The sequence below is a fragment of the Manacus vitellinus genome, unplaced genomic scaffold (assembly GCF_001715985.3).
Source record: "Manacus vitellinus isolate BGI_N305 unplaced genomic scaffold, ASM171598v3 scaffold_16_pilon, whole genome shotgun sequence".
Lineage (NCBI taxonomy): Eukaryota > Metazoa > Chordata > Aves > Passeriformes > Pipridae > Manacus > Manacus vitellinus.
The window spans coordinates 10,014,614-10,041,106 of NW_021939189.1; the positions used below are offsets into that span (position 1 = coordinate 10,014,614).

At 40.9% G+C, this 26,493-nt stretch overlaps 2 protein-coding genes across 2 annotated transcripts in view; one reads left to right on the forward strand and one right to left on the reverse strand.

Annotated features, from left to right (window-relative positions):
• The window catches only part of HDGFL3 (HDGF like 3), a 62,885-nt gene extending 56,811 nt beyond the window's left edge, over window positions 1-6,074 (forward strand). The window contains exon 7 of the mRNA XM_018069491.2: window positions 3,751-6,074. Coding sequence (XP_017924980.1) covers window positions 3,751-3,756 — 6 coding nt within the window. The 3' untranslated portion in view covers window positions 3,757-6,074. The remainder of the gene's footprint in view (window positions 1-3,750) is intronic.
• Window positions 6,075-6,293: 219 nt separating this feature from the next.
• On the reverse strand, window positions 6,294-25,965 carry TM6SF1 (transmembrane 6 superfamily member 1). Its single transcript, XM_029958820.1, is given in 11 exon segments — window positions 6,294-6,680; window positions 12,163-12,282; window positions 13,242-13,334; window positions 15,373-15,477; window positions 19,981-20,102; window positions 21,253-21,335; window positions 22,174-22,277; window positions 23,257-23,354; window positions 23,858-23,961; window positions 25,873-25,904; window positions 25,906-25,965. Coding segments are annotated over 11 exon segments (1,113 nt in total). The 3' UTR covers window positions 6,294-6,488.
• Between the last annotated feature and the right edge of the window lie 528 nt (window positions 25,966-26,493).

Below are 26,493 nucleotides of genomic sequence, written 5' to 3' on the forward strand. Positions count from 1 at the left end.
CTGGTGGAAAGCTGTTCATGGCTCTGTGTTGTTTACTTTCTGTGGCATAAAATTGCTCATAAATGAGTGAATTCATGGCAGTAGACTTATATTCCACATTTAAATCTCTGGTGACTTGTGTCTTTGGTTTTTGGCTGGCATAGCTCTGAATCTTTCCAACTGAACACCTAAGTTCCTTTGTACTTTTACTCTCTGGATGCCCACACACTGATGTTTGAAAGCTGGCTGTGGTTCTGACCTAATTAGAGAGTGTCTGAACGTTGGAGTCAGCACACAGGGCATGTGGCACGTTTTCCTTGTGCTATTCAGTATTTTAGTTACAGTCTGGACAGCGTGTTGGTAAAGGAGGTGTTCTCATGGCGTACAGATGCATGTGGTTGCCTGTCAGGAGGTGAATGCTTTTGCTGAGTCTTTGAGAAATAATAGATTTGTTCGAAATTAAATATGTTTTTTTGCTCCTGGTACGGCCTGAATATTAAAGTGGGGTAAAGGACTGTGATCCTTTTACTCACACTGACAATCATTACTGAGTCAGTGGATCTATTTGTGGAGGTGACTGCCAGCATGAATAAGGGGATCAAAATCTGGTCCAAAATTACTGCCATCTGATACTATTGCAATTGGGAGAACATATTTAAAACAGCCTGTGTCCAGGCTTTTTTGTTGTGATGTTCTTGTGGGGTAGCAACAATCCCAGTTACTGCTGTGAAGGACAAGTGTAATGGTCAAACAGGCCAGAGAAGCACAGGTTCACTGTGTCCTTCTGATGTGGTTTTGAGATGTTTGGTTCCTTTACTCTTCTCCTTACTTGTTAAAAATAACATTGGTCAGGCTGCATAACAGGTTGGGGGGTTTATCAGCATTGAAAGCATAGGATTTAGGGCTCCATTCAATGTAAAAGCATTTCTGTGGACATTTTTTTAAGAAATGGAAACAGAGTATGTATTTCTGTCTTTTTTTTTTTCTGCAATATGAGGCCATTTAAAATCTACCCCTCAAAAAAAGATAACATTTGTAAAAATGTCTGACTATAGCACGGTAAAATTTCTATGTAAAAATCAAATAGTGGCATAGTCTCTTGTGTAAAGAGTTATGTCAACTGCTGCCTTCCAGTAGGTCAGGATAACAACACTGCTGGGTAAGGCCATGGGACATAACTCAGAGAAACATAAATGTCTGAATGCAAGTTGAGATTAAAGCAGCCAGCATAGATGAAATATTTGCAGCTCTGTGTACACTGAATTTTGTAACCATTTTAACCTCAAAACAACATAGAATAATTACAATTGTACAGAGCAAGTAAATAATTATCCTTCTACCCATCCAAGAAGAGTGTTTTAAAGTACAGGATGGTTGCCAGTCGCTGTTGAGGAAGGAATTTTCAATGCCAGAAAAAAACCACAGCAGTTAGTGGATTTTCTTTTATTCCCTGCACTGTGTTCTCTGTCCTACCATTTTATTGATGACAGAAATTTCTCACTCCACTCAGTCCTTCCCTGTGCTGTTTCCTTTGTGTGCAGTAGCACTGGTCAGCGAGGCACACGTTGTACCGTAGCTCAGAGTTAAGCTGAGAGACTTGTTCAAACAAAGATGATGAGAGCTGATCTGTTGCTGAAGAGAAGTGAAACCATGGAGACCATGGAAACTGCTCAGCTCTGCCGCATCCTCGCTCAGCGGCTGCGGCAGAGCCCGGCAGTGCTGCAGGGGAGGGGAAGGAGCGAGGGCCTGAGTGCTGCCCTGGGGGCTCTGCATCTGGGGACGGGAGACCTGCTGACTTCTGGGGCACCTGCCAGTGTGCCTGGGACACAAAATGTGTGTTATGCTGGAAGATGGCACTGGAAACTGTGAAAGCTTTTGTAGAAGGTGATTTGCATACCTGGCTCTTTGTTGTCCCTCCTGTGCCCCAACAGCCACATCTGTGAGACAGTGTGGAGGGGAAGTATTCATATTCCCAGCACCCCACCTTAGAGTGATGCCTACCCAAACTTCTGGCCTTAGCAGAGAGGGGAATTGTTGTTAATAAGTGCAAAGGTTTCATACTCCAAAAGGATGGCATTCTGTTCTGGATCTGAGAGTGATACTGTAGGGATGGACTGTTGTACCACCCATCCTGCCTGTCAGTGGTGGGCAGCAGCTGTCATTGAGAACTTTAGCAGAAGGCAGGGTTTGATTGACAACTCATGAGTAGCTGTTTTAATGGGTGTCCACATCTGAAGGCAAAGAAGCTGCAATGAACCCCTCCAAGCCACATCTCCAAAGCACCTGTAAGTATGATCTCACTGACTATGAAACAGGAGAGAGGTTAGTGGAGTGCAGTGCACTGGATGAGCAGCACGTGATTACACCTTTTGGGGGAGGCAGGTCTCAGGCAGTTCCTGTAAATCATCACTCCATGCCTGAGCATTTTATAATAACCCCTGATCATGTGTCATTAGTCAGGATGTACCAGGACCTCCCACACGGAAAGGGCAGATTTCCACTACTTACTGTTCACAAACAACTTATAGGAGGGAAGGACTGGACTGAGCAAACACAGCCCTGAGCTCAGAGGTACAGCAACCAGATCAGGATCCCAGAGTGCCAACATGGCACTTGAATGTTCTCATCCTCTTAGACAAGAGAAGCAAGATAGACAAGTCTGCTATCACCGTGGCATCACACACAGCAGGTATGATGGACTAGAGCAGGAGAGAGCTTAGGCAGCAAACAGCTAGTGGAGGGATGTTAAAATGCCTTATTTTCATATCCTCCTCAGGATCCTGTGCAAAATGAAAATTCCATCATCCACAGTGGATTTAACCTGTACCCCCACACACACACTTATTCCTTGATGCTGATTTTTTTCCTTGGTTGATCACACCAAATCCAGTACCAATCCCTTCATGCTGCTCATGTGTGGTGTTTCTTTCCATGCATCAGGGTGTGGGTGGACAAGCATTCACGCTCTGAATTCTTTACAAAGGAGAAGGGATGCTTTGGCCAGGGCTGAGTAGTCATGGCACACTGCATGGTGTCATGTTGCTGGGCTAAAGTAGTGTATCCCAGTGCCAGCAGGTGAGCTTTGCCCTCTCTGTTTAATATGAGGAAGCCAAGACTTGTAGACACTTGCCATGATCACATGAGGACATTCTGATCCTGATCCCATTAATGTCAGGGAAAGCAAGAGCTGACCTTGACTCAACCATGGAAGTGGGAGTTTCTTCCTTTTCTGTCATCACCTTACAGTGAACTCAAGCCAAACTATTTCCTTTTCAGAAGCAACATTTGGATCCCTTAGTGATCAAAACCTTTTATCTTTCCTCATGCTTGCTAAGTGTTCATGTATTGGAACAAGAGGGTGTTCTCGTGGCTGGGCATCCAGGAATGCAGCAGTGCCTGAGCTGCTGCACAAAGTCCATCAGTGATTTAGTGCAGTGGAAAAAAGCAAAATTTGTTTGTGCCTGAAGTGTGCTACAAGATTTGTAATGGAGTCATTGGGGAAACAAAAACCCGCCCACATACATCACTGGAGCTGCTTATTTGAGTAAAGCCCTAAATGTTTACTTTTAAACTGTGTTCTTTAATATTTTGTAGTGGTAGTTGATGTAGCATAAGCAGCTTTCTAGGAAAAAATCTGTATGAACAGATCAGGTGGTTACTTGTACCTGTGACTTTCAAGTGTGTGAGTAAGATGTTGATTGTATCAAGTTTGTTGCAGCATGTTATTTCTTACATTAAATGTGATTTTTTTTCCCTCTCTCTCTCTTTCAGACTTAACCAACATAATGACTGCTGAATATTAAGGGAAAACACAAGAAGGTTACATGTTTGGTTGTCTAATATTCTTGGATTTGATATGAGTCACCACATCTGTTCATTAGTACCATCAACAGCATCCCAGTTTGTATGCACATTATTCACATTCCTATCTGTTGTGTTTGCAGAAATGACATTTTTGCCCTTTTTTCTAAGGGTTACTTTTTGATTTTCATATTATTTGGTTGCATGAAGTTGCCCTTTACCAGTGGCTGAGGTTTATGAAGATATCGCATACTTGAACACATTTTACATTCCTTTTCTAGACAGAAAAGGCGTAATTCCAAATTATATCATTCTAAATCAGTGTTTTTTAAACACGACTAAATCTTAGAAATTAGTCCCCTCCATACGATGCTACAATATCTTCCACGTACAAACATAATTTTAAATTCCCCTATATCCATTCTTTCTTGAGTTCTGATCAGTTTACAACATAAAAGAAAAATTCTTCAGTTGAGGTCACCGCCAAGTTCAATAATGTAATAAAATACCTTTCCTTATTAGAAGTACCTACGATGCTAGTTATACTCTTAATACTTCTCCGAACCATGATGTAATGTACACTATCTGACTTAGTTCCTATATGTGGAGTTAGTGAAAGTCTTTTTGTGTTTCTTTAGATTAATACAAGGATTTTTTCCAATGCCAACACAATTTGAAATCATTCATTTGGATGCTTTCCATTTTTAAGCTTACTGTGATATAGAACCCTATGGGAAACCAAAACAAAACATCAATTTTAAATAACGAAAGGCTTAAAAAAGGATGCTGTCATTCTGGCTTTTTTTTTCCTTTTGGAAATAGAACTAGACTAGTAAGTAAGCATTCCAAATCCATTACTCTGTGTACATTATTGTTGCTATTGTGATAATAGAGATTTTTATTTATTTTTATGCCAGCTTTTATTGTGAAAACATATTTAGTCTGGTTTTATCAATCCTTGTTATGCTTGTCCTTGGAACATCTTTTGCGTATTCAAGGTTTGTAGTTGATGAGTTTACTGTAAAAAACTAAAAAAAAAAAAAAAACACAGGGAAAAAAAACAACAAAAAAAACCACAAAACAAAAAGGAAACAAAAAAATGTATTGTTTTTACAGAATAAATTTATTGGAATGTGTATTGGGAGTAAGGTTTGAGGTTGTAAGCAACTAAGTTAGCGTCATATTTGGCTTCATACGTGTAATAATGTGAGGTATTAATGTAAGTCAAGTATTAAAGCAAAACATTCTGTTAACATGAGTTGACCATAATAGATACAAGTGCAGGTGAGATCTTTTATTTTTTCTGTACTTTGCCTTTTCTGGATAACGGGAGGTCATTAAATTCACCTTGAATGTATTCAAAGTTTCTTTAAAATCATCAGAAGTAACATCGGAGGTTCAAATACCTGTTCATGAGGCAGCATGTCCTGTGACAGCCTGACAGCTCTGGGTTTGTTTCCCTGGGAGGATGGACTGGGATGGAGCCATCCCAAAGTCTAGTGCACATGGAAGGAGCCCGCAGCAGGGATGCTGGGTGCCTACAAGCCTTGCCTGAGATGTGCTGTGGTTGTTTTGGGCCTGTCCCTTTGGCTGGAGGTGTAAAACCTGTAAAGCCTCTCCTCTGAGCACTGCTGGGAACTGCATCACAGCCTTCAGCAGGAGACTGTCACAGCCTGGATTTCTCAGTGCTCTGAAGGTCCCCTCATGCAGGGGGCAGCACACAGGCACATGAACTGATGCTTTCTTGTTACTGATCAGGTTTAGAAAGAAAACTAAAATTCTTTCAGTCAAAAAACCCAGAAGTCAACATCCTAAAATAAAGTGTTTCCAGTTAAAATGGATCAGCTAATTTCATCTGTGAGAAAGGCACTAGGTGTACTGCTTTTAATATAAACACACATAGGAGGCATAGAAATAGCTGGTAATTGCAAACAGAAACATAAGCTGCCCAAGCCAAGGTCACTGTGTTTGCTGCTGCTTGTTTATGACCCAGCAGCAATAGCAAAAGTAGCTGCAGAGAACACAGCCAAAACCCCTCCTCTCTGAAAATGCACATACTGTGTGAGCCCAGGGGTTCACGGGCCTGAGCCCTCCGTGCCCAGCCCACAGGTGCTGGTGAGCAGTCCTTGCAGAGGCGAATCCTTAAGAAAATTAACAAAACCATATGATTTGCTTATCATATATGGAGTCCTACCATAACAGTTGATTGCTTCTTAAAAGATTTCTTGGGATTTTTAACAAGGCTGACCCACAAGACATACTTTTTGACAAATAAAACGTGTGCATGTGACAGAGTTATGTATGTTAATTTTTCACGCTTCGCAATGCTGACCTTCATGTTCCGCAGTAGCTGTGCAGGGACTGCTGGCACTGCTGTTCTTCTGCGTGCGGAGGCTAAACACTGACATCATTATTATTATTTAACTTCATGCAGTATTTCTAAAACTGTCAAAGCAGCTTACTTAAAAATAGCTGTGGGAACTGGCAATCCACTGCCACGCAAAGTCACAATGTTGAGAAATGGTGCTAAAGGCAGTCGTCTTTATTTTCCCTTTTTGAGTAGGATAAACAAAACAGACCGTGCAACTTTACACAGTTGTGCAATTTTACACATCTTACACGCTTCATTTGGGTTCCATCTGAGCAGTTCAGTTACATCCCAACCCAATTATATACATAGCCAAGGAGAGGAGCTGAAAACAGTTGTGCTATTCTGTTTTATCTTCTTGTTTTGGTTTCATAAAAAACTCTGGCTTGTTGACACACCTGTAAGCGAACAGCTGAGGAAGAATCCCATACATTACGTTCAATATCAGGAAAAACTCTTTTGCTTCTTCAGGGACTCTGTAGATGTAAGGAGTTCGAGCATGAAGAGAAGCACCAATATGGGAAAATTGAGCCTGTGGTGTGTATATAACGTTTATATTAAAAAAGGTGAAGTTGATGTATATTTTGGAAAGATGGCATAATCTGCATGCAAGACTGCATCTCTAGTGACATTTTCCAAGCCAGCCCTTTTATTCCAGAATTATCCATCATCCTTTTGCACACTGGTATAAAAATGCAGTTTAAACTAAAATCATTAATATCTTGGTATAAGAGGCATAACTGGAACCATGAATGGCATGGTTGGAGGTTTGTTTTATGCACATGGTGGCACTGATACATCAGGTATAGGATTGCACCCTTGGCTTCTGCATCATACTTTGTGCAAGAGATTCCACGATCCTTCCCCAGGCAAGTGGCCACGGAAGTGGCATCCCCGCAGAGCCCTGTGCTCCTGCTCAGCCCAGTCAGGGAGTAGGACTGGCACCCACCTGCCTGGGAATCTTGCATTAGGCTTCAGTAGGAGCAGACAGTCTGAATAAAGTTAGAGAGTAAAATCTTGGAAGCTGTGTTAGTTCTGGTTTGAATTTAGGTTTTGTTTTTTAATCTTAAACCCCGAGTGTTCCAGATTCTGATCCCAGAACTCCTGATGATTTCAGAAAATGTCTGCAATATTCGGCTTTTGGGCTGGGGTGGTTCTGAAGTATGGGTTGAGCGTGCAGTGAAGGTTATAGGCACAGACAAGCTTGCTGGCCTGAAGCATATTTTTAGCATAAACAAACATTTAAAGATAGAAGTGTCAGGATAGTCACTGTCTTTTGTTTCCATCTGTTACCTGCTATTTCAAGCTGCAGCTCGTTCACATTAACTATTATGTGTTGAGGTTTTTTATTATTATTTAGTTAGCAGTGGAGGAGATATGAGAAGATAAACATAAGCAAAACACTGAGACACCAGAATTTTAGGAACACAGAGGAGTACACTAAGGCCAAATCACCTCCTCTGCTCTTGCTTCAGCAGGAGTCATTTTAAACTCACAAAGAACACAGTTCTGGTCACAGCAAAGTAGAAGGGAAAATACAGTGCAGGTGTTTCAATACACCATCCCAGCAAAAGGTTAGGCTGAGACCATCCATCAAAACAGAACAGGAAATTGGTTTTCAGGTGATTCCAACCACCTCCACTGAATGGGGAGAGCTTATCAAGCAAACCTGAGCCAGGAAACGAAATAATCAACGAAATCAAATACAAACACACTTCAGCAGAGTGCCACTTAGCATCTTTCTGTAAATAGCTATTACACAGCAAACAGGTGTTCAGGGGCACACTGTCAGCAGCCTGTTTATATTGGCCTTGTAATTCAGTCTGCCTCTTGCAGCCCGTTTGTTCTCACCTGTCTCAGGCAGGACTTGCCTTTGGCTCCTGGGTGGGCTCAGATCTCTGCTACCTCTTCTGGCCCAGGCAGCCAGAGCACTAATTCTCAGCACCAAAGCCCACTTGTTACATGAAGCAGCAGATCCCCAGGCAGAGAACCAGCCACCATCAGGCTGCAGAGGAAGTTTGGTCTGTCTGGTGTTTACCTAGACACTGACAACCTCCTGAAAGCATTTTAGAGCCTCTTCTGGGGTGAACAAGATGCTAAGCTACCTACTTGCTGTGGAGGACTGTGAGGTCTGCCTGTCTCTGAGAGTGGCCAGCCATGCATCGCAGTAAGTTGACAGTAAATTCCTAATAATTCATAGTAAACCTTGTCAGAAAGAACTGTAAGGGGATGCTTCTGAGAGACCCAGAACACTCAGAGACTCCAAGATGCCTTTGAGTATCTAAGCCTTATTGTGTGGTCTTGTCTCTTGCAAGAGCTGTGGCACATTAGTGAGCTTTGAGCATTATAAAACCAAAAAGCAGTAATGTGTCCTGTCTGTAGCCCATGAAGATTTTCACTAGCTGATGATGCACCATATATAATGAAGTTATTGTTTATTAGACTTGTTTTTCAATGTAACACATTGCTTCTTCCTTTCATTACCAGGGAGGATATTTAGATCTGTTAAAGTCACTTTTTTTCTTAATTTATTTGACTTGCCTCTGTAGAAATTGTGTTATGTCTTTAATCTTGTGTGTTTCATTTCCATGACTGTTCTGTGTCTTGAAAGCAGATCTCTCACTTACCAATAGCCCAGTCCTGCTCTTCCTTCAAGTACCAGGCAGACTTACACCAAGTCAATAATTTTGAACAGTAAGACAGAGCTCTGTGTGCATCAGGCTGGTGCTGTGCTAAGTGAGAGAAACCACAGGTCTGTTGTGTTACCTCGCTGTGATCGGGGCCTCTCGGCGAACAAGCCATTCCTTGGTGCTTTCTGTTATTGAACCCTCTCCAAGCAGGGAATTCTGAGGCTCAAACCAATCCCTAAACCTTGGCTGAGAAGTCAACCAAATGAGATGCTGCAGGTAACTTTCTAAGGCAGCCTTACATGTCAACACCCAGCCTTTGTTACCCTTGGAGCCTCGGCCAATCTGCTCATCCCACCTTCCCACAGCAGTTGGAAGCTGCTGGGTGCTGGATATGGCACTGCTCAGCTTGACAACTGCAATTTGTGTATGCCTCCTACTCATTAAGCTTCCTGTCCATAGGAAGTAGTTTGGATTTGGATTATTTTACAATATTTTTTGTCTTGTTGCCTAATCATAGGCAATAGTTCAACTATTTCTTACTCTGCAGCCAAGAAAGCCCTCCAGCTGGGGACAGAGAAGGGCCTGGAAAAAGGTTAGGAGTCCTTCTTTGCTCTGTGCCTTCTCTTTAAGACTGACTAAAATCAGGCAGACTGTAGCTTTCAAGGGTTTGGACCAGTTCTCCTGAGCCTAAGGAAAGCCATCCAATAGAGTGGGGAGAGAGTAACCTAGAGAAATATATTCCTTGGGTTTAGGGTCCCAAAGGCAGAGAAGTAGGCACTGCAGAAACTAGCCACCAAAAACTGCAGAATTAAACCACTATGAGAGGGAGTAGAGGAAAACTTTCTATGTTTCAGAAAACAGAGAAATTTGCTACAGAGAGCTGGTGAGACAGAATGCTTTTGGGTAGCAAGGCTGTGGCTGTTCATCCCTTCTCCCATGGCTCACATATACAGAAATACCAATTTCATCAAAGTCATAGACTGTTCCAACCTTTTTGTATAATCAGAGCTCATGGTACTTTACTTACATGAAATTTAAAGAGCTCCTCCTGGAGCTTCAGAAAGTCTAATAATTACTGAGTCATAACTGGTTTTGGAGTCTAAATGTTAGTAACAGAGCTGAGAGTTACATGTAATTCTGAAAAACAGTGAGTATGTCTCTGTATGTGAAAGGCTAGTAGGCACTTTTAGAGGTTCTTAGGTTAGATGCATCATATGGTATTTTGTGACTTGTTTTTGTAAAAAGTACATCATAATGATAGAAATAAAAATTGAAGTCTCTACGCTCCCCATCTGTAGGAGCAGTGTTCATTCCCAGGGAGCAGTGCCCACTCCTTCCACCAATGGATATTTACCTTTATTGGACCTTTGTGCATAATAGGAAGCAAAATGTGTTCCAGTAACTGCATATGTTTTAATGATAAATTACAGTGTTTTAACTTGAGAAAACAGCAGATGAACCTGGAAATGTGTTTTTTTGCCTCAAAATAGCGAAACCCCAAAATAATATAGAAAGAGTCCTCAATTCATTGTCACATGCATTTTACTTCCTAGCCTGCTCACAGTTCACCAAGTCAAATCAATTCAATCATAGTCAGTTGTAGGATGACTGAAGTTCATCCTGCAGTGCATTAAGGTAAAAACTACCAAAAAAAAAACCCAAAACCCTCCTGAATGTCAAGGAATGTTTTTTTTTTTAAGCGAGATAAAATATAGGGAGTACACAGCAACATACAGCTCTCTTAAACAGTTTTTCTCAGCCCACAGTGTTTGCTGCTGCCAGGACAAGCTTTAAGGAGTGAAATGGGAAATTTTGAGTGTTAATCTAATCTGCAAATTGGCATCCTGAGGCCAAACCACAAAGAACAACAGAGGGGTTTTAGACTTCAGCAACAAAATGTTGCATCACACATCTAAAAGGATAAAACATCATTAAAAAAAAAGGCAAGTGTTTGTTACAGGAAACATTAAAAAACAAACAAAAAAAACCACAACAAACAAAAATCACCTCCAGGTGGGGAGGCTGAGTTTTCTGGTAAGTTTGCAAGGTTGTGATAGTCAGCACACTTTGACTTCTGGTTTACTTTTCCTTGTGGTAAAATAATCTTTGAAGGGGTAGTTTCTTTCCTGATTGTCTGGGGAATTTATGAGACCTGAGTAATCTGTCGGTAAAGAAAAGTTCCCGATATGACTTCACCTACTTTAGCTAGTTTTTGCTTTTTGGTTTTTTTCCCTAAATTACATTTAGGCTAAACACAGTTTTATAATATTTATAATGCCTTTTAAGCATCTAAACCTCCTCGTTAATGTTTGCCAGATTCTGTTTTGATATCACTTAATAATTCAAGATTCTCTATAAACTGTTTGGAGAGAAAAAAGAAAAGAAGTCTATTCTCTCTGATAATCACTCACAAATAGAAAATGTCATTCCACCATCCTTACTGGGCAGTTAAAGTGGACTGTAGTTTGTATCCATGATTGTTATCTCAGGCCTGAGGAACGAAGTGTTAGTCTGTGTTTGTCTAGTAGTGGTATTTGAGTTACACTTATTGCTGTGTCCCTGTGTTCTCACTATTGTGGCAGGATTACGTGCACATTTTCTGCATTATCTGGATGCTCAGAGCACATTTAATTTCCTACATACAGTACAAATCAATTGTCCCTGTGTCTCAACTGTTTAACCGTCATCTGTACGTTATGAGAAGTCATTTATCACTTCCTGTTGGATTGTTTTGTTTTGGTCAGTCTCCTCATAAGCATCAGCACCATCTAGTAATTAGCCACTGTTGTTTATTTGGGAGAATCAGAAGGGAATGAGTTAAGGAAGTATGATCATTGGTCTGCCTTTGGCAGCACAAGCATGTCTGGGTGTTACTGTGGTTTGTGGCCCAGGAGGTTCCCAGTGTTGTATCCATATCAACTGATACTGTACATTTTGTGTGACCAGTAGATACTTTTTTCCATTTATATGTCTCAAACTACCTAGCTAGCCAACACATATTATGGAAACAATATATTGTGCTGCTTTGTTGTGTTTGGGATTTTTTTACATGGTTGACTGTCACAGCTTTAAGACAGGCTTCCTTCATGGTTCCAGCTAAAGAGTGCATGGTGCTTAATAAGGTTTAAATGAGCACAATAAAAACATTGTGCAGAAGGAGAGAAGTCTGCTAAAGCAAGAGTGTGGTCATTAGAGACATGTAATGGATTTGATTCTCCACTCCCTTAAATTAAGGGGTTTTTTACAGATACAAAAACTGATCTGATCTGAGTTACATTAGCATAAAACCTGCATGGAAAGATCAAGCCCTGGGCCCCTTATTTACTCCATAGGTGTCTACTTATTAACTTGTAATTCAAAAGTGAACATTTTGCAAAGAAATACCTGAGCTAGTCCTCCAGCATGTATGAGGGTTAAATCAGGCATCCAGGAACAGCCAGGCACCAGGAGGCCATACAGAGCAATCACATAGTATGGCACAGAGTAGAACATGTATGCCAGCATCTGCATTGTAAACACAAATATTAGTTGCTTTGCAGTGTGAGGGAGATGCATTTGAAAATCAGCCAGCTGCTTACTGAGGGATTGAGACTACTCAAAACTACACTCCTGGCAGCAGTTATTCCGAGGCCTTTTTGCAGCTCTAACTTCTTCAAGAAAGAATTTCATACCTGGATACTATTGACTGGATCCAGCTACCCTAAGGCCTCCCCTAATATTGATGGCTGTTTTCTCCTTGCCCAGGACATGTTTCCCTACCCCTTGCCATCTTGAGACCGTGCCAGTAAGCATGGCTTGACCTAACTCCTTGTCCAACATAACGTGGGTGTCCATTTTTCAGGCTCCATTGCACTCTCAGTTGGGAGGTAGGAGATACACCCAAACCTCCCCTTTCCCAGACAGAACTGGTCCAGCAGAGTTACTTGGTTTCTGCTCATTGCCACACCCCTGCATCCTCTGACTGCTTCAGGCCCTGTCCACATGCAGCAGCCAGGCTTGCAGGAGAATGGCAACCTCCAATATTACAAAAGTAAAGCACAACATTCCCTCATCTGCAGTGCTTTTTATATAGTGTCCTGTTTCAAGGAGTGTGTCACTGGAGACAGAAGTGAATGTCAGCTTAAGGAATCTTATCTACTACACCCCTTCTTACTGCATTATTCCAGACTGAAAGTCTGCTTTGCCCTTCTAAGGAAGGAGAATGAACATTTTAAAAGAAGTATGCAGATGTGTTTCATGGACTATTACAAGAACCTTGTGTAATCAGGATGTGTTACTCTAGGTAACTAATTTGAATCTAAGTTTATCACAATGATGAGTTGATGCCCTGTAATGGCTATACTAGAAAATAGGAAATACTGCTTAACTTGCCATGAACTTCATCTGTGAAACCCATGGCTTCATCTTTGCACCAGTTTACAAATCACTCCTTAACACACTGTGCTCCATGGTCAATGCTTTACCTGAAGCTTAGGGTAGGCAGCAGGATCTTTTATGTAGGGCTCATGCAGTTGAATATACAGCCGGCAGAGTTCAGCAGGGCAGTCCAGGGCAATCTGAGGAGAATTTTCAAAACTTCCTGTGAACAATTTGTTCTAAAACCAGCCAACCTGACATCTGTTACCAGCCCTAAAGATGCACTAGTGGTCTGCAGCACTGCTACCTGGAGGCTTGCAAAGGTGATCCATGGGATCACCAATTAAAACGTGAAATGCAGCCCCCTCTCAGGGTTGGGAGGAAATGCTGGCAGCCTGCTTTAAAGACTTTGACTGGAGAGAATTTGGTCAGTTGGCTATGCTGTAGTAAAAGTATAATTGCTATTGATTTGCTCTGATAAACAACCTTTGATCCCAGCAAATGTACTTTCCAATGGAAAATTGCTCTAAGAATGGAAACTTCAGTTTAGGCACCCAGTTTTAGGATAGTAAACTATTAATGTAGTCTAAGAAGAGCTGCACTGGGGCAAGGTAGCAACAGAGAGCAATGCAGTGAGACAGGTGTTACTTACAGTAATAACAGTTTTTAAGAGAGTAGCAAAGGAAAGATTATTGGATTTTACATTCCTATAGAAACAAGTTCCAAATAAACATGGAGAGCTGCAGTTGCAAAAGTAGTTCCTTTTCATAGTAGCCCTTAAAACTACTACAAAAGATACTGTTCTGAAATGAGTTAGCAATCTGGATCAGCAGCTGTCAGTGTGTGTTTATGACATCATTAATGCTTGAGCTACAGGGATGAAGAGTAAGTTTTGCATAACTTGAATTCATATGTATTTGTTGTGTGACTCTGAGGGGAAAGGGCAAAGATTTGTAACCAGTGGATGTTCCTTCCTGTTCTTTCCAACATGGGGATACAAGAAGCAGGTCTGAGTGGACTATAATGGATTATGTTTTATTAGCTTTTTCACAAAATCATGGTTCCTGCAGCTTGCACAGAGATGTTCAGTTGATCTCTATAAGTAAAACCAGTAAGCAGTTCCTGTTTGGTGAAGGAAATCTATAATGAAATGACCACACTCTCAAAATAAAAAAAAAAAAAAAAAAAAAAAAAAAAAACAACAAAACAAAAAAAAAAACACTCCTCTGAGAAATGAAATGGGATTGCAGAACCAAGTTAGACCATGAGACTAATGTTCCCAACAGTGAAATTACAGGTAAAACTCTATCACTGTAGCAGTGTATCAGTGATGCTCTGAAGTAGCATAATCTGTATGATATAAAGCAGCCTGCGACAAAGTAGAAGGAAAAAGTGGTTTTGAGAGGCCAGTTTTCAGAGAAGCAGCAGGAGATAGCAGAGTAATGTGAGCAGCACAACTACAAAGGGACAATCTGCACTAAGTAAATAAAATGTTGCTTGGGTATTTATCACCACCTCTTACTTGAACTATTCTAGAAAGGATAAACATTCAAGCTTTGTTCACTGAATGATACACAAGTTTCATCCTGCTTAAGACAGAAAGTGCACTAGAGCTGACAAGGGACTACACTTATCTACTACTGGATTTATCTCTTGAAAGCATTTTCAGTACTGCTTCCTCCCCTCAGAAATTTTAATTCAATCAACTATACTTAGAGAGCAAACATTTTAAAAAATTGTCCCTTGGTTAGTAGAAACAACATGTGTTGTTCAGGTAACATGGATAATTTTTTTGCCTTTTAGGTGGAAATGTTCTCTTAGACTGCATGAGATAGAAGTTACCTTGATTTCCTATATAATTTTAAATATGCATTTCTGCTTAGAAAAACACAAATACAGAATTCCTTCAGTTGGTTTGTCTCCACATTCTTGGCTGTAAATGTAACAACAGGCCAATGAAAACAGTTTTAGGTCGTGTTGATTTGCACTAGGGATGCTATTTACTCTCATGATTGTGTACCTCCTTTTGAAAAACATGCTTCACACAGCACAAAATGGAGAAGCAAAAGCGCCAAGAGTTAGCATGAATAATTTGTCCTTTTATATCTAAGGCATATTTGAACCCTAAACATTACAGGATTTCCCTTGACCACAATGTACATGGTTTTTCATACAGACTCAAATTTAAAAGTTGGACTGAACATTAGAGGCCAGAGTATTAAAACATATTCAACTTACCATACCCCTAAATATGCAAAACCCCGTTGCTAGGATGAGGTATGCAGCTAACATTAAATCTATTGGTCGTCTTAAGAGCCCTTTCTTCTGGACTTCCTGAACCACCTGCAACACAGAACATGTTTAGTAAGTACATCCCAGTTCCATGTGACTTGTTTAACTACAAGGAGGGTGAAGTGGTGAAACATCATTTCTATCCACTGATTTCAGAGACAGAAATATTTCCACATCTAAAAAGGTGACTTCAGGCTTGATACGATGTAGTGAGGAAGATTAATCAGAATAAACTCTAGAAATGGATGGATCCAACTAAAGCCATTTCAATACAGATTAGTGCCATTTCAAAGCAACCTAAATCAAATGAACACTAACTCTGCAATCACCTGAGGCTTTAAAACAGCATAACTAACTTTCTCAAAATTGTGTTTTGTTAATTGGAATTCATTAATTTTCCTGAATGTCCCCATGTAGAAAAGCCTTGGAAACATAAGTTTGTCTCAAACATCTGACGTTGAATCTGATATGCTTTGTAAAAAGACTGGGTCCATCTCATTACTGACAGTGAATGCTGGTTTTCAGCAGCTTGTGACACTGTTGAAATCAATGGACTATCACTGGCATAAAATAAAAGCTTTTCTGTGGCTGGTTGGGTCCCCTGCTGAGTTCAGTAAGCAAATATTATATATTAATATGTAATGCCTAACTAGAGAATGAAATGTGCTTGTGTGTATGTGTGTGTGTGGAGTATGTGGAAAAACCTTCCTTTCATTCTTTCATCACTTTGTGCTGTGGATTCCTCTGGCAGGCACTGAAAACACTTCTTTCTGGCTCTGATCTGTGCCTCCTTTCCTCAGCTCAGGACAGGAATCCCCCCAGTGCTCTGCAGGGGCAGATGTGAGGGGTTCACACCCCATGGTAATAAAGGCCATACCCATATCTAACAAGGTGGCTTGGAAAAACCAAAGTCATCCCTTTGCCTACGTGGTAAAAACTACAAAACCCGTGGAAATAATTCGAGGTGCACTTTCTGCACTGTGCAGTCACAAAGTTGCAAGCACATCAGTGTATCTTTCTGTAGTTCAGAGGGAAAACTTCCCCATGTATATGTGTTACTCATTTCCTCTTCCTTTTTATTAGCTCTGTGTTGGCATGCAGACAGCTAAAGAAAAACCTGATTTCCTTCCTGTTATACACTTGTGGAATTGTCTCCAAAGCACAAAACAATAATTAGGATGCAAGGGCACAGTTAAAAGCACTTGGGATCAAGATATTCACAATGAAGTTATTGAAACAGGAGAAACAATCTTGCAAGCACAATTCCTGAGTAAAATCTACTAGCTCTGAATTCTAGGCTAACAAAAACAAGGCTACTGTAAACACATAGGCCATCGTAATACTTTTTCTGTTTTTCTTTCAAAGGATCTTTTTCAAGAAATAAAAAAAGTGACACCTTTGTTTTCCTTTCAAACACAAATAACAGGTTTGTTTTGGCAGTATGGTGTCACTTCACAGTATTCACAGTATCAGTGTAGGAATGCTTTTAATATTACTGGAAAGGATGTCTATATTCTAATATTTATTCCTATGAAAGGCAAAGGTCTCCCAAGGCTGCTGAGTTACAAATAATTTTCAAATGTAACTACCTAGGATAATAGAAAGCTGATATATTTTCTTTCTACTTTTGACTAAGTATGAGGTTTATTCATCTATCTATCTGTATCAATATAGATAGATATGTATCACTCCTTCTTTCAAAATGAATATTAAATGAATATGCATATTTACTCTAATTAAAAAGCTACAATAGAACCTTGTACTTATAGAATTTGGAGACAAAGCCAATATAAGCGGAGAAAACCTTTGCTGTAGTTTGAGTTTGTGAAATTGCCAGGGTACAGAAAACTTACACCCTTTTTTCCTCTGTGCATGTGTGCAAACAAAATGAAAATGCAAAGCTTAAAAAAAAAAATAAAAGCAGAAGCAAGAATTCAAAAGACAGAATGCACTTTGCTGGCAGAATTCAGCTACAAGGTAATTTTTCCTTGCCTTTCTTTTACACAGCAAAGCCATATCAATAAATGCTAAAATGAATTACATGTTAAGTACACTGGCCAAGCAAAGCAGGCTGGCCACGGGTTTCCCATTTACAGCAAACAGCATTGAACTCTGCACAGATCTCCTGCAGAGTTTCTTTTGTATAGCAAGGAAGTGGGTAGGCATGCTTTGTAATTTCTCTCACGTCCAGGAAAAAGCTATTTTCCATAACTTCTGAGGGGGTTCTCACATGATCAGTTTTAAGGCATCAGAATAATTTTGTGTGCTGTCTGCAAAAGTCCCTTCAGAATTCATGTGCGAATCTGAATTTCTGTTTTAATTGTTAGTGAATTTTAAATTATATTAAACTTTTCTGAGCTAATATACTTGTAGATAAATCTGTTGGGCTTTGTAAATACTGCAGCACAGCTTGGTTTGGTTGCAGATGAGGACATAACTCCATTCTGCTCCCATTCTACTAGGAAACACCCAAAACTTGATTACCTCTCTCTGTTCCCACATTGATTATTTTTTTTTAACTAACTGATTTGTAATAATATTATAGTGATGTATACCCTGGCCAATAGAATATGCCTTGCTTCTATTGCTTTCATGGAAGCATTTTTCTATATACTAACACTATCATGTTTAAAACCATTGCTACATTTTCTTCCTAAATCTTTTAATACCAACTCTGAATAGCAATAGCTTCAAAAAGTTTTACAGCTAATTGTCAATGATCTGCTGAAAGAGAATTAAGTATGTTCAAGACTCACAATTATTAGCTCACTGATTAATAGCATTAAACACAATTATTTCCTGGCAACAATACTTAATTTAGGACTGAGAGACTTCTATGAAAAATTCATGAGTAGTCATGTTAAGATTTACAGGCATGCTCGGATATGGAGCACAAGTTACCAGTGAAGATAAAATACAACTTCTGAAAAACAAACAACTTGTGAAGGGTAGGAAGTCCCAGTGACAGGAATCAAGGCTTTTTCTATGACCTTCTGAGCAAGGAAGTTTATGTTTACAACAAAGGATTCACAAAGAAGCGTAATATTAAGTTTTCAGATCACCAGCATTTCATGCACTTTTTTTTTATATATAGAGTTTTAAAACTAAGTTTCTCTGCAGTATATACCAAATTAAGATATGAAACCTAGGTAAGCAGTTTAGCTCCTGATAAGCACAGGAGACATAGCTGTATTTCAGCAAATAAGCAGCAATTCCTATAATGTCCATTTCTGGGGTGTTCTTAGTACTAGCAAAACAAACTGAAACCTTTGTCCATCCTCCGTGCAAAGGCTGTTCTCACTAATACATACAGCAAAAATTGCCATCACTACCTTTACCTACACTTCTCTACCTTGATGACTCTAAAGAATGTGTTTCTGGCCAGAATTATTGATTCCTTTAAATCCATCAGCTCAGGTTGCTTTGGGATGGGGCATATGGTTTCCTATAAGCCTGTGCAGGAGAGTGGAAGAAGTTTTGGCACCTGAAGACTCCCCTAATTTGCCTTTCATGGGGATTTGCCCTAAAATTTGTGTTTCTGTAGTGGTTCTTCAAACTTCAGGAGTTATGAAAATCTGTCTGTGCCTGCCTTTCCTACTGAAGAATCCTGGTTGGATGGATGGATGTTATTTTTCATACATCTCTGGGAAAATCTGTCCGTGCATCACCTGCTGTTGCTCTTTGCCATTGGCTCTGCCTGTGCACACTGACGGCCCCCTGGCTCTGGAATGGGAACTAATCCTTCACCTCTGTCTATGTTTCCAGTTACAGAATGAACCTGACTGAGACTCAGGAGCCCTTGTGATGCAAAAATATTAGTCGATTCTGTTGCTTACAACTGATACAGAGTGCTGTGGCAATAAACTTGCTTATAGCAATCAACAGTTAAAATATCTGTTCTGTGCTTTGTACTGCAGGGAATTTTTATTTTTTTTTAATAAAACAGTGCATGAACTATTAATGCATTGTTTTGATTGCTCAGTTGATCTTACAATCCAACTAGTAAATTCAAAGGCAAAAGTCTAAGGAGTTTTAAGTAAACGTTTTTACAGATTTTTTTTTTTATAAGTGTGTAAATAATCTTCTTATCTGCTTACGTACATCTCACCTGTAAAATCTAATATTGAAGAAAGCATATACAAATAATTATTAAATGCATGAAATCTGTAGGTCATCTTCAGAAGAATACTTTCCTGTAGTGTTTCTATGGGATCCTGTGGTGCTTTATGAAGCTGGTATAGGTCGGTATTTTCATCATCTAAAAAAACTAAAGCGGTCAGAAACTGAATAGATAGAAACACAATTACACCTACAAATGGGTTCTTTACTCTAAACATAAGATTCTTTTTCTTTATTCCACCATGATGAAATAGTCCTCCAGTATAGACATTTTTGCAGTGTCTACTCAGCCCAACAGCAATTGTCACAACAGCAATTGTCATAACAGTCACAGTACATCCCATGCTCTCTGAGGGACCTATAAAACCCACCAGAAGCAGCCAGCATATTTCAGCTTTCCTAACAGTAGCCAGCACTAAAACACAATAAAATTACCTTGACTGGAGTGTCTTGAGTCACTGAAGGTTGGTTATAAATTCTGAACCCAGCCCATATGGGGAGGCAGATATATGGTACACTTAGGAAAAAAGCAGGAAACACTTTTGTTCCATATTTGCCTGTTAAAGAATTATTATAAGATTTATGAGAATTTGTAAGCTTTGTTGCAGAAGAATTTAAAAATATCCTATGTAATATCAAATCTGAAGCAGCTATAGTAATATAAAGATAAAACATTAGAAATCACTGTTAAAGAAACACATGAGTCTTGCTGAAAATCACATGCTCATTACTGGTAGAGTCACAGGAAGCCATTTCAGAAATCAGGGATTTTTTAGGGATGGGAAACCACCTGTCACTCTGCACCAGGTAATCCTGCAGGATGGGACAGCTTTGAAATCTCTCAATGGAACCTGATTCAAAGAGAGAGCTTGTTCTTTAAAAAATGGAAATAAAAAAGTGTATCCATTTTGCAAGATCTGATATTGCACTTGCTTTCCAAAGTCCTGATTCCTTCTACAAGCCTGTACTGAGGACAAAACATTCCGAGAGCTATCCTCAGCCCAGGTAAATCAGGAAAATCTGTGTCTTTCACATGGGCTACTCTCTGTGTCAGAAAGGAAGGCAGGAGGAATGCTCCTGGGAGCAAGTTTCTTGGCCTTCCCTAGAGGGAGGAGAAAGGGATACTGTTGCACTAAATCTGCTCTTTTTCTCTGTGGTGGATCTACAAAGGAGGGCACTGGGCTGGCCCCAGCCTGCACTGTGATTATTCCTCCTCTGTCATAAAAAGCAGGGCCAAAGTGAGTTTTCCTAAAACTTACAAATTATTTGGACATATGAACATTTTTCTCAGTTGAACATTTGTCAACTTTGCATCAGTTTAAGCTGCTGGGAAGTCAGACTTTTAAGTAAATTGGAAATTTTATGTAAAATAAGATTTATATTCTTATGATACTAAGACACATATTTTGCCTAATTATTTAAACCTAGTTTAGATGAAAGCCTTACAGGTATAACAAAATACAATATTTTTTTTCCCCTTGAGAGCAATGTAAGTTGAAAGGGTTTGTTTTTTTTTCTCCCCTGGTCTCCATCTTCCCTTCCTCATATTTAGATTTCAAAATATCTTGTATCTCTCTACTGATATTCCTAAAATTCCTCTTTCATATTGTTACAGAAATGAACCAAGACTGCAGTAAAATATAGATAGCCTAATGCTGAATTTAGAAAATGCTTCACAGGAAAAAGTCATATAAATTACTTCCTTACCCACAATATTTCCAGGCAAAAAGACAATGATGCTCATGATAATGGAACCTAGCCAGTAGAGACCAATGGTTCTATAGCTTTGTCTGTTTAAAAAAGAGAACAGAATAATTATTGCACCTTTTATAAAAATCCCCTACCCCAAATATTATATTCATTGCCATGGTTGTATTTCAGTATGTAAAGATTTAAAAATCTGTACCACAAGTCAACAGTGGATTCTTGCCTCTGATATGGAAAAATCCTACATTCACGTGTGAGGAGGTTAAAGGTTATCCCATGAACCGTACAGGCTCTGGGCATACTCAGTTATTTACTGTCATGTTTCACTCCTCAAGGCTGAGTCTGCACATCACAGGTTGTACCAGACTATAAAAGAATTAATAATTAATTCCATACTGTTAATGCTTCTATTACCAGCAGGTACATTAGCCTCTGGAACTGAAGTACTTACTTTCTCAAACTTGCTATTCAACTGCAAGAAACATAAGAATCTCTAGAAATAGCCATTTTCTCTTCAACTTCATGACACTCTAACATGGATGAGAGACTCAATGTTGTGCATGCATTATTCCTATCCTAAATTTGTAATTTGAAAAACGAATTGTTTTTCTCACACGTGCTTTTAACGTGCATCATCTTTAAGCTTTTAACTACCACTAAGGGTGCAGATGTGCTGCTCTCTGCTGCAGAATGAAGACAGATACATCCCCATGCATTTGCTGGGCTTAGGCAGCTGAGAGAGAGGGTAACTTGGTGAGGGTACAACTCCTGAATGTAATGAAATTTTAACAGCATTGCTTTGGCCTAAGACATGGAACCACCCTGAAAGAAAAATCTGAACACTGCATAGAAAAGAAAGCCCTTTGTAGGTTATGTGAGAACGGGAGCAAAGCAAACAGCACACAAATCAAACTGACTTACTCCCATGCAATAGCTGCCACCATCAACAGGTACATCAGATAGTGAGCAGAGCCATCCCAGTAGCAGATCACATGGCCATAGGCAGTGTTCAGATATGGCTCACCCTGGGGAAACATGTATTTTAGAAGAGATTCAGTGATTAGAGGAAGAATAACAAATAATTAATAAAGAACAGCAAGAGATAAGTTCAGAAAAGTAACTGGTGTTCTTGCAATCCAGTGGTACAGTTTTTGACTGACAATACATATTTCCAAGCACAGACCTGATGTATGCAGGATCAGCTATAATTGAATGAGTCCTAGAGTTGCAAAACAGGGGGCAAGATGGGAGGGAAAACTCCTATGTGTGACTGTCAGCATTACTCTGCTACGTTATGGAAATATGACTTTTCCATATTTTAGTGATAAAAGCTACAAAATAAAAATACATATAGCATGGAACAAATCCAGATATATTTAGCAACCTAGAGATCTACAACAGTATTGAATATATTGATGCCAACGTATAACCTTGTAAGGTCCAACTCATTTCTCACTTAGGTTCATGGAATCTTTTCAATGACTTCAGTGACTTTCATATCAAGCTCTTACTGAGCTATTTTTGGTGGATGTTGATATTCAGGAGCCAACAGATTCTGCTGACTAGGTACCTGGCATCATCATTTTTTAACTCTACTTTAATTCCTTTTAGTAAAGTGATTAGGCAAAAATAAAACAGCAATTTTGTTTTCTTCTTGGTAACACATTTGGGTGCTGCCAGACTCCACTCCTGGGTGCTGTCTATGGCTTTCTGCAAACACGTGCAGTCCATCCATTTTCCAGAAGTCAATACAGAACAGTGTTACTTAAACTAAGTGAAATAATGTTGGAGTATGAAAGGTACATTCTTTTTCCCAAATGAGTCAGTGTTTTCAAGCCAGAGAAGGTTTTGTCCATAACAATAACAAAGCAGGTCAATGACAAAATTCAAGAAGACCCGTTGAATGTGTATTTGTATGAATGGCTATTTCTCTGTGACAAATACTACACCAAGTTATTTACAGTGAAGATTTTATTTACATTTGTAAGCCAAACTATTATTTACCTCTCTCAAGTAATGAGTCATGAATCCATCAATAATTCCATCCTGTTCCAACCCAATTATTAGGTTCACTACACTGGTAAAGGCAAATACAGCATAAACTGTAATAAGATAAGGAAAAGAAATTAATAAAGACTTGGAATCACATAGTTGCTTCACAGTCTGATAAATTCAGTCAGACAGAGATCTATTGAACTAGTTGCATCTACTCTGAGGTCACAGATACTTAACACACAATATGACTTTCCCACATAGCTCAGTATTTTTTAATTAGTGGTTAGTCAACACAGTTCTTAGGAAGCTTTTCTGAGGAATGAGAAATTCTGTAAAGCTGTAGGCACAGCCTCCATGGAAAGTCAGTGTCTGCAGAAAGGACTATGTAGCCTTTCAAAAATCTTGGATACACGAAGTGTACAGCCTTGACTGTAGTCATCACTTGGAAAGGAGAAAGGACAACAAAAAGGAGGTGGAGAGGGATTTGTCATTTTTGCAGGTGAGCAAGGCAAATACATGACCCATGGCAGTCTGTAGCAGACCTTGCTGGCAAATTAGCCAGTCCTTCCTTCAGGACAGGAAATTTAGCTTCATCATAACCAGGACATACCATAAAACAGCGGGTCTTTTGGTGGTTTTCTTTTGACAAGAACACGAGCCAACAGAGCAATAAGAACCAGAACCAGCAATCCAACTGCAACGATTACCCAGGAACTGCAACAGTATTTAAAAAAAACAAGTTTAAAAGAAAGACAAAGACAGAATTTTGCTTCTTCAGCTTTTCTTACCAGCTATCCTCAAACACACATACTCTTAAAGTAACTTCTAATACTTTAAAAGGCAGATTTTAAAGTCCCTTTCATAGTCCATCATAGTACTTATTTTATAATTCTGCAGAATTTATGTGCCTCTATTTTCACATGTGATCAGCTAAAAAAAGAAAATACAAAAATAGCTAGATAAACAACATATCCAGGAGTCTAGATTTGTGAGACTAAAATCAGTTTTCATACTGGTATCTACAAAAATAAACAAAAATCATGGGAAAATTAAAGGCCAATGAGAGGTGAAGATCAAACCCGTAGAGATTTCAAGGCCAAAAAGGATCATTGGGGCCATTTTATCTAACCTCAGCAATAAATTATCTACCCAGGAAATGACATATTCAAAACTAAAACACATCAGTTCCATGGCATAGGAGTGGCAGTGTGGAGCACCTATGATGGATCTAGCTTTAATGTTCAGTTTTGAAGTGCTACCAGGGGTCTCTCTGGCCCTACAAGGCAGGACCATTTGAGGGGGTTCAGTAATCAATGCAGGTAGGCTCAGTGGAAACATCTTTTCCCTGGAGATGGAGCCATAATGTCAGTGCATGTAAAGTGACGACAGGGGAAAGCACAAAAAATCTTTGGCACAAAGCAGTTTAAAATTGTTTTAAAGCTATAAGTATGTAAATTATACTTAGCTCTCTAGACTGTCCTCCTCAGTGTTCAATTTTGTGCTTGTGTAAGAAAAAAAATGAAGGGGAAAATTAGGTAAAGTACAGATGCATAAGCTAAAAATATCTGATACATCATTTTGTACATATGGTACTTATACATAGTACCACTCTGTGTCAAGAAAACAAATTGTGTACAAACAAATTATATTACGACAATTTCAGCCTCAGTGAAACTTGACTTAAAATTATTGCAAGGAATCTGCAAGACCAAATATTTCAGAATATATATACACATACTTTCTGAGTCAGGATGAGCAGTACTAGCTTGTTGATTTGTTTCATCTTCTGATAGTCTGTTTTCTCGGGGATGAATTTCTTGGTACTGTTACAGCTGTTAATATTGCAGTGACTTTTCACTGCAGTCTATCATTTTGAAATAAATATTGGCAATGAATCAAGTAAGTCAGCATGTGTTATTCGACATTACTCCAGCAGTGAGAAACCAAAAATTTTGTTATCAGGAGGAAAATGAGGAAGGAACAGATGTAGCAAAGCCTTTAAAACATGAAGCAAATATTTGTGCAGTAGTTGCAAAACACCCCAGGCTGTTGGGATCACAAAATACCACACAGACCTTTGAGTGAACCGTTTTTTGCCGTGAAGAAAGACTTTTCTTTTCTAGACCTGCCGTTTATCCTGAGACCGCATGTTTTGGCAGAGCGAGGGCATACGGTCGTTATTAGTTAAACTCGCAGGCTCAGGGGGTGCCTGCAGGAAGCCTGCGGGAGCTCTCCGAGGCTGGCGAGTTCTTCCACTCGTTGGATTTTGTTTGTGAATGCCCGGACAGGGAGCCGGAGGGAGGCTGCCCCCGGTCCCGGCACGGGCGGTACCGCCCGGGCTGCTCCGTCCCCTCGGCGGTCCCACCAGCCCGGGGTGACCGGAGCTCCGGGACACGCTCCAGGTGATGGGCACCGGCAGCGTGGAGGGTCCCAGGGTGAGCGGTCAGGCTGAGCTCCCCCTCTGCATCCCAGAGGACGCGGGCAGGACCCGGGAGCGGCGAGGCGAGGTCCGCCCCCGCTGTCCCGCTCCGCCGCCCGCCCCGTCCCGCTCAGCCCCGCGCCGCCGACAGAAACAGCCGCGGGGACCCCCCGCCCCCGCAGGCGCCCCGGCCGCGCCCAGCTCACCTGCCGGTGGCCGCCAGGCAGTTGAAGAGGTTACGTGACGGGGATGGCGGTGAGCGAGAGCACGAACACGCCGGTGGCCGCCGAGGCGCTCATCGCCGCGGCGGGAGCGGCGGCCGCCCTGCTCGCCCCAGCCGAGCGCCGCGCCGGCCCGAGGCACCGCCTCGCCCCAGCCGCCGGCACGCCCCGCGCCCGGCCCGCCGCCCGCCCCATCGCCGGCGGCCCCCCCCCGCCCCGCGCGTGGGAAGGTTTAAATCCGCCTCGGAAACCGGAGCCGCCCGGAGAGCGCCGCCGGAGCTCTGCCCGCCCCCGGGGCTCGCCCCGCTCCCCTCGCCCCTGCCCGCGTCGGCGGATGCTCGACGGGCGATGCTGCGGACCGGGGGCGCGGGTCCAGCCCCGCGGGGACGGGCGCTCCTCCGCGGCCCGGCGGTGGCCGAGGGGCTGCCGTGACAGCCGGGCTGAGCCGAGGGCTGAGCGCCGCCAAAGAGGCGTCACGGGTTAACTGCGGGTGACGGCGCGGCGAGGTACCGGGGCGGCGGCAGCCGGAGCGCGGGGTCCGCGGAACCGACCCGGGCTCATGAGAGGTGGTAGATGGAGAGAGGGTTCCCCTGGTCTCCCTGAGAA